This window comes from Agelaius phoeniceus, chromosome 2, assembly GCF_051311805.1.
Source record: "Agelaius phoeniceus isolate bAgePho1 chromosome 2, bAgePho1.hap1, whole genome shotgun sequence".
Taxonomy (NCBI): domain Eukaryota; kingdom Metazoa; phylum Chordata; class Aves; order Passeriformes; family Icteridae; genus Agelaius; species Agelaius phoeniceus.
The window spans coordinates 116,288,388-116,300,884 of record NC_135266.1 but is presented as its reverse complement, the minus strand read 5'-3'; the positions used below and the strand labels follow the sequence as shown (position 1 = coordinate 116,300,884).

The following is a 12,497-nucleotide window of genomic DNA, read 5'->3' as shown; positions in this document are numbered from 1 at the left end:
AAATGAATGGATCTGTGGAAGTACACAGTGCAAGAACGTAAAAATTGCATTGTCTGCTGCACCAAAAGTCTCCCCTCACAAAAACTACATTAGATTGGTATTATCTACCTGCCAAGGAGGAAAGCAATGCCTACTTTACCCTGCAGTCTGGAAGGCTGGAGGCCCAGGCTGAACACTGAACTTCTTATAGGATCATAACATCAGAGATCACTTAGGTTGGTTGGAAAAAACCATTGAGCACAACCATAAACCTAGCACTGCCAAATCCACCACTAAACCACGTCCATAACATATTTTCTGATAATGACTGCTGTGAAATATTAGGCAAAACACAGAGTTTTACAGTTTGCTTTAAGCACCATGCCTGCTGCAGGTGGAGCAATGATATATTTTATATAACATTACAAGGTAATAAAAACATTGCTGGGCAAGCCAAGAATTTTTATTCAAAATTTTAACCAGCAACCTTTTAGACAGCTGATGTTTGCTTTTTGAGGCATCAGCTTAATTTTCTGCCCCACCTTCAGCTCTTGTGAAGGCTTAGCTTTGTCTGCCCACCTTTCCTCTTAATCAAAAGGGGTATGTTCATGAAGGCTTAATTTGAGAGCTTTTGCAAGCAGAAATTAAGATAGAACTTTGAAAAAAAAGGTTCAAAGAGGAGGAATCAAGCAATTTTCCTGATGTATGTCAGCAGAGAAGAGTTAAATGAGTGTACTCTCTGTTTTTCTTTTGTTGTTTTAAGAAAGCAAATCTGCCTAATTATGATTACCTGGATATTTGCCTAAACTTCATCTGTCATGAAGGAAACCTAATATGAGACTCAACCTCCACTGTTTTTCTCGTGGCTGTGAGACTCTGTGCCCTTGGCAATGTATCCCCCTTGAAATGAAAGGCTCCAGGAGATTTGTAGCTGTCAGGTCTGAAGCTTGTCTTTATCTGCTTTATCTTGACAGCCTGGAAATCAAAGGGCTGCATGTTCAGCAGAACATGGCAAAGGAAAGATTGCTGTCTTTAGTTACTTTTGAGTGTACACAAAATGAGCACATGTGGCAAAACAAGGAGTGGGAGGATTTTTTTACTCTTCTACGGACATCAAAAGACTCCTTTAAGTATCCCACACATTGTTCTCCGTTTCATTTGTTATTGAAGGAGTCAGAATCAGAGTTTGCTGTAAGTTAGACATGGTATTCCTTCCTCAGTGGCCTGCAGTTTAAATACAACTCAGGCTCTGAATGAACAGCTGCAACCCACTCAGAGTTCATGGTATTCTGATGTATTTCAGTGAACCACCTGAGCAGAGATGCCAGGAGCAATACCTCGTTTCTAAAATGCCTTTTTTACAGAAAATTATGCTCTCTAATACATTTTGCTGACAGTGCTCATGACACTTGTGTCCTCAGTGGTGACAGAGGCCACAGAATGATGCCATGCTGGAAAAGATTTGGTATCAAACTCATTATTTAATATATGAAGAAAATTCTTGGCTGTGAGGGCAGTGAGGCCCTGGCACAGAAAAGCTGTGGTTGCCCTGTCCCTGGAAGTGTCCAAGGGCAGCTTGAAGCAGCCTGGAATAGTGGAAGATGTCCCTGCCCATGGCAGGGGGTGAAACTGGATCATTTTTAAGGCCCCTTCCAACCCAAACCATTCCATGATTTTTGAGCTTTAGTTTCTGTGCAGCCCCTTGGTTTCAGGCATTACACAGCCCAGCTGTGGAGGATGTTGTGATAACTCCTCATAACCACAGAAAATGATGCTGAGCAGAGACCTTGAAAAGGCATCCTGTGCATCCCTGTGCCCTGGGGTAGGATCAGCATCCCCTGAGCCACAGCTGCTTCAGCCAGATGGCTCCTGTGAACCTCCAGAATCGGAGCCTCCCCAAGCACTTCACTCCTGCCCTCAACTGTCCTGCTCAGATGATTTTGGCTAACGCTTAAAGCAAATCTCCCCTGCTGCAATTTCAGGCCATTACCCCTTGTGCTGTCCCAGGTGGACATGGGGAATGATTTAGTATGCAAATTTTTGCAGCAATTTTTTAAACGTATTTGAAGGCTGCTTTTATCCCACCCTTTGGCCTTGCCTCCCCAAAAGTCACATGTGAAAGATAAAAGGCAACTAATGAACAAAGGTTTAATTAGTTCCACACAGCAATGCTAAAGCTATAGCCTAAAAATAAAATACTTGGAAAGAACATCAGTAAACCATATTACTCAGGAGGACAGAAGGAGTAACTGCATGCCAGAGTGTTTGTGTAACAGAGGAGTAGGAACATTGCAAAAGGTCAAATGAACATTACCACTGAGAAAAAAAAGGCTGGATTGCCTCTTTTTAAAAAATTAAGTTTCTTAAGATTGATGGAAAGAACAAAGATAAATATAATTTAAAATGTTAGACCCATATAACTCCCACTGAGCTGAACTGGAGCTTTGCCTGCTTGACGGCTGCAGGAAGGATGCTTTTGTACTTAAGGACCAGATCAAAACTCAGGAGACTCTAGATCAAAACCCAGGTTTAATTCTTGGCTTTCCCTGGGATTCCCTTTGTGATTTGGGGAAATTTCCTATAGATAAAACCAGCAGTAGCTCCACTTAGATCCCCTTGAACTCTTCTCATTTTGCTTTTGTAGATGACAAACTGTTTAGGGTGGTGGTAAGGCTGTGCCAAAGCACAGTGGGACTCCAGCACAAACTTCTGACCATGACTGTACCTCAAACATAGCACAGGCTGTAAAACATGGCAACATCCCATCACAAAATATGTCAAATGTAATTCCAGCTGACTGACTGTGCCTGTTGCTGATGATGGATCATGCTGATCTTCACTTGTTTATAATTCAGCACCGTCAAAGTAACAAATCTCTGATCCAAAAGTCCAGAGTATTAGAGTGCCAATCTCATTGGTTTTGCTTCCTGATGGTTATTTTAACAAGGGACACATGGAGAAGCAATGCAGTGCTGCCCTATGAAAAACATTAAATAACTGTTGAGATTATGAGCAATCTCTGGTTCTTTACTGCTCTCCTCCACATGTCCCCAAGAGGCAGGGAAGTGCATGAAGCAAGGAAACATCTTTTTTTTAGACAATAGGCTGCTGATAATAAAGGCTTGGAGAATGCCTACATACTGTGCCTAAGCTCAGACAGCTCTGCAGAGCTCTGGAGGTGTAGTTGAAGGAGTTGCTAGAAGTAAAAAAAAGCATCCATATGCCACAGCAGGGTGATGACTCCAGGCAAGAATCCAGGGGGTTATTTTTGAGAAAACGAGGCTACTGCTGTCCCATTGACAGCAGCATGCACCCTGCTAGAAAATAACCAGATATGGATTTGCTGTTGGTGGCTGGATGTCTTGGCAGGCTATGATTTCAAAGTAACATTTATGGTATTACCACTGCTCCCCTGTATTCTGAGGGGAAACTGGATTACCACATTCAAAGTTACACGGTTTCTTTCCAGTTTTTTGTTGTATTGTCCTCTTTTTTTTCCATTTGACATTGAAGACAAGCTATTACTGATTTTCCTACATACAAGTAGGACAAGATTTAGGTCCTACCTTATCACACTTTATATAAAGATCTCCACCTCTTATTGACAGCTAATCATTTATACCAAGAATTTGCATCTATTCATTCTTGTGCTCTCCTTTACAGGCCTGTGGAGGTTTTTCCTGTTGCTGCTCATTCATTCACTCCCCCTCAAAAAACACTGGTCAAAATCCATCTATTTTATCTGGAAGAAATAAAACAAACATGTCCCATGTGATGTGGCAGAAACCCTGGCAGCAGAAGCAGCAGGTTTGCTCTGCAGCAAAGCTGCTTTTTGGCTTCCTGTGCACCAATCCAACCTGAGCCCCTGGGCTGTGCATCCTCCTGTCGGGTTGAGCTGCAGTTCAATTTGCTTTGGTTGCCTTCCAGAGAAAGAATCTGAGCCTGGAAAAAGCACTTGGATCCTTCAGAGGGGAAGAAGGAGCGTCCAGATCCCCTGGAAGTCACAGTGAGGACACTCTGAGGATCAAGTCCATGCTAAAGATGCTGCATCTGCTCCCCATGCACAAAAACCCCTGAGAGTGACTCTGCTTCAGCCAGTGGCTCACCTTGACCTTCCAATTGACAGAAAAGAACATTTCAGGCTCAGAGCAACCCCTCTGACTGAGGAACTGAGCCACTGTAAAATTAAAGTTACACCCTGCCCACAGGACAGGGGGAACTTGGAGATTTCTGGATTGCAGGAAGAAATCTGGTCTCCAAATAAAATAGAGCAAGGTTTCCCCAAAGTGCTTAACTAAAGGGTATCCATGCCACACTTTTATTTTTCATCCTTTTTTGACCTTTGATTTAATTTAAGTACTCAAGCAATTTTAGCTGTGTTTTCTTCTCAGCTTCTCCCACTTCAGGCCACACACACAAAGATCATTCTGTGACTTGACACCCCTCCTTTCTTAAAAACTTCTGGTGAGGAGGAAAAAAAAAAGAGGATGTTATTTTAAACAGCCTCAAACTAGAGGTTTTATGTCCATTAGGGTTCTTATTTATTCATTTCAATTCATGCCTTTTTTACATTGAAAATTATAGTTTTTAGAGATTCCTGTAAATGCCTAGGTATGTAAATGGCCTTTCTCCAAAATGTGCTTCTAGATCACTAAAAATAATTCACTTTTGCTTATACTTTCTCTGTGTGGAATTCAAGGTAACAATGTGAACGCTTGCTGCACATCCCTTTCTTTACTGATCTATGTTCTTTCATTTTTAGTCTACCTAAAAGTATATTTATTGCTGATAAAATGGCAGGAAAGACAATGCTCTCCTCTTCACACACCAGATCCATCAACAAGAGGGCTCCTCACCCAACCCTATCCATGACCCTCAGCAGAGACATCCCTTCTGGGTGCAAGGGACACAAGCAGTGTCCCCAGCACTCTGACTGTGAATGACAGGCTAAGTTTGCCATTTTATCCAGCCCAGATTTGTGATGGCTCACTCACAGCATCCACATCCCATGTGAATCTGTCTTTCTATACTGCTGTAGCTCTCTCTAAATGCCCTGAATTAGTGATTCCAGAGGACTTTTTCTTTTGTTGTGACATTATTGCTTACTGAAATAAAATTTCTGCTTTGGGGACTCATCCTGCCACAGTATTTCATGTTTTCATGCAATGCCTGATCCCTTCTCCAGCCACCACTGATGCAATTCCTTTGCAGAGCCATAAGAGGAACAGGGTTAGGATCACTTGTCACTGAAGAGTCAGGTCATCTTCCATCCTTGGTGAGCTCTGTTTCCTCAGCCATATGTATAAGGCACCCAGATCTCAGGCTCTACCTGCAAGCTCCTTGAAAATGGAACCACTGCAATGATACTCACAAAGCAAACTTTACTTTGGTTTGGCATGAGGTACAAGGCAATTCAGCAGCTGGCTCTCTCTGAAAGTTCTCCTTTCCTTGTTATTTCCTTCCAAGAATATTTAAAAAAAAAAAAGGAAAAAAAGAACATTCTCCACTTTCAAATTGCCATTCACTCCCCAAGGTGAACAGCCCTTATAGCGAATGTTCCAGTGAACACAGTTCACAAAACATCAGAAAATTAAACATGATCAAGATGGCAGCATCTCCCTTGAAGGGTTATATCATGACATAATAGGGAATAACTCATATCCCAGAACAACTAACTTTCTTCTGGCACTTATTCTATCTTAAACCCTTCTGAAGGGTACACGAGAGACTTCTAATTTAATTGCAGTCCTCTGAGGTGGAAACTGAAACAAAGCTAAACAGGTTTTGTGACCAAACCTTTATCACCTAAATACTATTTCACTTATTACAGGATTTATAACGAATTTCTGTACACTTAGAAAGATACTGGAATTATGTTGGGTTTTTGCCACAAAAGCTTTTCTCTGCAGGTAATACAGGGAAAAAAGCTTCCTAACAACAGCGCATGCAACAAGTTGAGAAATGTGACTTATTTTCCAATAAATAAGTGCATGCAAATTACAACAGATGGGCCAAAAGCTTTCTCAGGAGGGCCATGCACTGACATCTCTGGGCAGTAGCAGCAGCTTTTGAATTTTCACTTCGACTGCTGCTTAGAAAGGCCACTGTCAGCGAGGAAACACCTACTGTGCGCCTTCCCCTGCCTTCTGATCCCTTATTAGTTAACCCTGAAGTGCATATGTACACAGCCCTAATCCCCAGGCGGGGCTCTGGGTTGGGGGAAATCTGGAATTAATTGCGGGGTATTTTGGTTCCTAATGCAGCTGTTGGGAGTGTTTGGCTTGGCAGGGGAACAGAAAAGGCACTGCATACCAATTTCGTGAGCCACCGTAAAAGCTGCGTGGAGGCCGTCGTCTTCAATCACCGCGCAGCTGCGCTCGGGGGAGCAGATGGTCCCAACGTCTGCCATTCCCAGGGTATCACAGGAATGATGCCCACATAAATCCTGCCCAGGAAGGGAAAAAGAAAAATCAAAAAAAAGGGAAAAAAAATCGTTACAATGAATTTTTACACCCAGCGGTAATAACCGGTTAAAGGTGCCTTTGCCAATGGCAGGTCCCAGATGAAAATACCAGTGCAAAGTTCCAGCTAAAGATGTTAAAAGCACAGCAAGGCAATCCCTGGTAAGGTCAGTGGGAGTATTTCCATGGACTTTAACAGGTTTTGGATACATTCTGCAGCTAATTGTTGTTAGTTGCTGCAGCTAATTGTTGTTAAGTTAAATTTGTAAATTCGTATTTCTGTGATGCTCACACTTGCATTGAGGTGGGTGCTGAAAATACGCTGTGGAAGCATTTCCTCATTGACAATAAAGCCAGAAAATTCTCTTTATTTACAGAAAGTAAACCAAAGCCCAGAGAAAGCTTCAGCTTACTGATCAGTCCTTGAAGCAGAGATCACCTTGCTTTTCTGAGGCCAATCCTATATTCTCATTTAACAGAAATGAGATTGCTACATGTGAAACCTCATTCCACATCTGCCAAGCAGTACAATTACTACTGTCTCACCCAATAATATAGCAAGTATTAAGCAATTCTCAGAGACTGCTGAGAGTCAGAGAAAGTGCAAAATCCCAACAACTTAATCACTCCTCCCACATGTAGATATGGGATATCTCTGAAAACCACCCAGGCAGCATCAGGTTTTGTCTTTCAACTTTGGTCAGACATTGTGTTTTTATCACCAGCAGCAATTTCTCCATGCTTCTGCTGAAGCAGAGGGAAGAATATTAGTGTGCATGTGCATATATACACATGGATGAGAAGGAGAAGCAGGGGCCATGCTATTTGGAACACTTCAACATTTCATTGTGGTTGAATGAAATTGTCATTTTCAAGGCATGACAAATGTTATTATCAAAATGATCAAAGAGCACTTTTCTCCCTTCATTTTCAAGATTCTCTTCTTCCCTTCAGATCTCTCTCTACAAGGACTTCCTTTTATGAAGCCTTTCATAATTAATCCACCTGAATAACAGACACCTTATAGGAGGCTTCAGAGCAGCAGTGTTCACTGATTATGACAGGTTAGGCAAACCTGGAAAAGCACAGGATTCAAATCCCACTGAAGTCAAAGAAAACCACACCTAAGTGCACAGATACTGTGACAGAGTATCTCTTAACAAACACCGAATTTAAAAAAAAAAAAGAAAAAAGAGGTTTTTTGCCAAACAAAGGAATTTTTTCCTTTGCTAAAGCTAAAAATACAAAGCAGTGTTACATATATGGAGGAGAAATTTCAGGCTCAGTTCTGGCTTCCAGAAAAGTGGGACAAGAAGACACTGTCCTAAGCTCGATGTTTAGGTTGGACATTTAAGAAGAATTTCCTCACAGAGGGTGATTAGATATTGGAAGGGGCTGCCCAGAGACGTGGTGGAGTCCCCATCCCTGGAGGTGTTTAAGGAAAGGCTGGATGTGGCACTCAGTGCCATGGTCTAGCACAAGGTGCTTGGACTCAATGATCTCAGAGGTCATTTCCTGTTGCAGTATGTCGCCATTTCCTGTCTCACCTATGCCATCCCCCTCAAGGATGCCAACCTTTCCCCCTCCCCCTGTGCCCTCCTGCCTGGCACCTTCCAGCAAGGCGTCGTGTGATTGGCAGATGCCCCCCCAGGCCTGGGCTCGTTGGTTTGTCCTAGCATCCACATCCCCTGACCCTTCCCCTGCTCACACCTGGTTGTCTCTCACCTGTCCCTCCCCTCCCCCTGTCCCCGGGGCTTAAAAAGGACACGAGACCATGCGGTCGGGGTCTCTGTCATGGTTCTGTCTCTGCCGTGGTTCTGTTCTGTCTCTGTCTGTCTGGCTGGAGCTGTTGCCAGATTCAGAAATCCACCATGCTACAATAAACTCTGGATCTAAGCTACACGGCAGAACCCGCTCCTTTTCACCGTCGTCTGAACCTTTTCCACCAAAAGTAAACTGAGTTCCTATTTTGCCTGGACTTGTTCTGAGCGCCCAGCTGCAGCACCCAGCCAGCCAAAGGCTTCTCTGGGGTGAAAAACGCCACAGCTGCAGCCTTTGGTCCAGCAGCGAGGCCAGACGAAGCCAGGCAGGACACACCCCGAAACATTCGGGGCTTAATATTTAATAATTTCCAACATGACTGATCCTGTCATTCTGTGATGGAGCAATGGGACCTGAATCCACACAAGCAGCTGAACTGAAACTCTTACACAAGTACCAAAAAGCACATAAATCAGACAGAAAGCAGCTTACTGGAGGAGGGCTAGACAGGTTGAGTGCCAAAACAGTATAAACTGCATTAATTCAGGCTTTGTGTCTGCATGCAGGTTCTATGTCACTCAGTCTTTTCTTGTATTTGGGTGTCATTATTACATAGGTATTGTCATCAGTGCTGCTCCCAGTGTGGCACAATGGTATCAGCACCCAGATGCCTCATGCCACTCAGGATTTACTCCCATTTGCACACAAGAAGCAGCTACACTGTGAATTTACACCTATAGCCACAGCCAGACTTCATTCACAATGATTCACCAGATTTGATGACTCAAATATAACTAAAAAAATATAAATTTTTCTAAGCAGGCAATCTTGTAAACTTCCACAGAGCTTATTCTGATGGGATGCGTGGAGCATGAAATTTTAGGGCAGAGATGTTAGGATAATCTCACCTCAGCATTTCAAAATCTGCGCTCAGGATTGCATTACAGTGTCCTCCCTAAATATCAGGGCTGGTCCTAGAAAATCCCACAGCAGGAAAGACATGATTCTGCAGACTGCTGATATGCCAATCACCTAGCTCCTCCAATTCCCCACGGACAGCTGGCAAACAGGTGTCCTCAGATGACGTGGGACCAGCCCTCCCCAGAAAGGAGAAAGGTGCCCACCCTGGGTCAGAAAGTGGTGGCAGTGCTCCAGCAGAGCCCTGCTCCCTCAGTAGCCCCGTGGGCACCTCCCTGTGGCCCCCCAGCAGTCGGTGTGGGAGTCCTGCAGCCACTGCCAAATCCCAGCTGGGAAGCAGCAGAGGAGCTTGTAAAGGATTCTGGAAACATGGACAGGAAATATTTTCTGGCATCAGCTCCTTTGTCAGAAGCTGTTATGAGGATGTCTGTGGGTTGCCCATCTGCTGCCAGAGCGGGGCATGCCATGGCTGTGCTTTGGGCAGAGCATGGATTGAGCATCCTGGTTTTCCCTGCCAATTCCAGCCCTCAGTGGCTGCCTGAGGATGCTCATATGCAGCTAAGGCTGACAATATCAATAATCATTTAGGCAAATTACTGAGAGCTCCTCTATGTTGTCATTATCTCGTTCACTTCTTTACTTCTCCTGACTCTGTACGATTTGAACTGGAATATATTTCTGTTCCTAGAACTGCAGCCTATCAAGTGGCATCTCTGAGACAAATATTTTGAAAAGTTTGCTTTTGGATCAATTCACCAATACCAGTGTCCAAACATCTTGACTGCAAGTGATGTTACTGAAAATCAAGCCTGCTTAGCCATCAAACACTGGATATGGATTATTCACTACCAGAATCAATAGCTATATTTGATTTTTGCTTTCCTGGGCAGTCCTGGAAAGCAGTCTATTACTTCCATGAAGTAAACTTTCTGGGAGTACAGTAGGTTTTACTTCCCTGGAAAAAATTTTAACTTTTTGTTAAAAACAGGCTTCAATGGAATGATGCAATCTTAAAAAAATCCGTGTGGGTAGCCTCAACTTTTCATACTCCAGCTAAAGCACAAGGCAGGAGGGGACTCGTGATACATAAAATCAGTTTCCAATAATTATTTCACTCTGGGGTTTTTTGCTTCTACTAGAAAGTAAATCAGCTACTCAGATCTGGATGTTCAATTGCCTTGAAACAGTGGCAGAAGAGTTAAAGAATGTTTTTTTATATTTCTAAAGAAGAAAAGCAGCGTGGCACTTGATCTGCTTTACAGTGGTTTCAAAACAGAAGAATGACAAGGAAATGCATTTGCTATGCAGGAGGCAAGAGATGTTAAGTTTTGGCAAAGGAATGGCTTAGTAAAACTAAGCTGTACATCACAAGTCTAGGAGTTAATTAGACAGCTCATTAGAGGCCAAGTTTTCTTGGCATTCTGAATCCATCAGGAGCAGCTGGCTGGCTGCCATGTACACATGGCCTTGTTGTGAAGGGAGGTAACTGTCACCATGTCCTGGCTGGAGCAAGGAGTTCATTTCACCTGAAATGTGTTCTACAGCAGGTTCCAAAACAAGAATAAACTGTTTAGTAAAACCTGGTATTAGGTCAGAGCCTGCTGATCAGATCCAAAACACAATGTGAGCTCCAACGTGGACACTTTGGTGGGACTTAAGGGCAGAAGAACATGTCCTCAGGTCTTTTGAGTTATCTACCCCTCACAGGTCTTGCAGTTTGGGATCCTGTGGGCCCCAAAGTGCCACAGTTCCACAGTCTGGAACAGCTGGGCACTATGCTTACTGGGGTTCAGATGTTTCATTCAGATGTTTCACATGTTTCTCCACCTTTGGCCCTGAGGGAAGATGAGCCCACAGAGCTTCTCAGATCAGAATGAGAAGAACCCACAGGATGAGGCTTTGTGCAGGTCAAGCTGCACATCACCTTCTTGTAAAGCACAGCTAAAACCTCTACAGTTCTGTTCACTTGTTCTTCTTTTGCAGCAGCTCATCAGCTCAAGACTTTTCCCACTAAGAACATGATCCAGCTACAAATTCCTTCCAGGGACGAGGCCAACTAGAAGCATCTTTTTTAGGAGAGCACTTTATGGTCTACACCAGGCTCCTACCAAGCACACAGGGAGCTGTGGCTCCTCCTGGAGCAGTCCCTGAGCCCAAGGTTTCCCTAGCCCAGGCTGCAGGTGAAGTGCAGTCAGGGAAGGGACCCAATTTTTGGTCCCTATTGCTCATCCTTCTTCCTTCCCACTGAACAGCCTGTGGTAAATCAGAGAAACAGTTCCTCTCCATGCTTGAGGAACCCAGACCACCTTGCTCCAGGCGCTGCACTCCACTCAGCGGCTTCAGGTCACGATTCCCCTCATTCTCACCATATGAATTACTCACTAAACAGTGACAGACCTTTGGTCAGAGGGGTGGAAAGTTTCCTTAACACCTGGAACAGCTTACAACCTCCTGGTTAAGGACCTCTCCTGGGAGGTGGGCGATACAGACCTAAAATCCCTCCAGCAGAGGAAGGAATTAAGCACGACTTTCCGATTTCCTGCAGCAGCAACGTTCCCACCGCAGACCTGGGCAGGAGGGTGGGGTCAGGTGGTGCTGGGAACACACACATCCACCCCTCCTTCAGCTCCTCTGCAAAGTGGGGGAACTTTCACTGATGTCACAGCAACCTGGAATGGCACACGGGGTTTCAAATGCAATGTTCACATGAGCAGAAAGGATCCCGGGTGACGAAAGGCTCGCTGGGTTACTGCTCTGTCCTCCCCTGGCCACATTTTGAGAGGGTGGCCAGAGCCTGGTTGCCTTCTGAGGAAAACCACAATGGTGATACCTGCCAAACCCAAATGTATTTCCCCATTAGCTTAAAAATGGAGGCAATTTGCTTTTGGGGTTCATATCATAAATATGAGCCTGGGGCTTGAGCATTTGGGAAAAAAAAAAAAAGAACAAACAGCAGAGTTATACAAACTACAGGTTATTTTAAAATACTGACAAAATGCAAATAAAGCATTTGGGATCTGCATGGGGAGAAGTTTCAGTTATGAAACTGGTGACTGATGACCAAGTAAAAATGTGTGATTTAACCTGCCTAAGCCCACATTTCCTTTGTGGGGAAACTCCACATCATCTCTCCAGACCAGGGTGAATCAAACTTCTCCTCTATCAGTTACGTCCCACTTTTTTTTCCCTAGGGACATTATTTAAATGTGCAACAAAGTTGGTGAAAACACTATGAAACTGGTATACACATCACACTACAATTTCTTCAGAGTAATAATAATTAACAGTGAAATCTATTCTATTGACCATTGGTACAGCGACTTGTTTTACTGCTAGGGGATAATAATTGTTGGAAGATGATAACAGAGAAAAGAGAAA

General features: G+C 43.8%; 1 protein-coding gene across 1 annotated transcript in view; it reads right to left on the bottom strand.

Annotated features, from left to right (window-relative positions):
- ADAMTS5 (ADAM metallopeptidase with thrombospondin type 1 motif 5) overlaps positions 1 to 12,497 on the bottom strand; it is a 37,875-nt gene that overhangs the window by 19,355 nt on the left and 6,023 nt on the right. Inside the window, exon 2 of the mRNA XM_054654428.2 lies at positions 6,292 to 6,424. Coding sequence (XP_054510403.2) covers positions 6,292 to 6,424 — 133 coding nt within the window. The remainder of the gene's footprint in view (positions 1 to 6,291; positions 6,425 to 12,497) is intronic.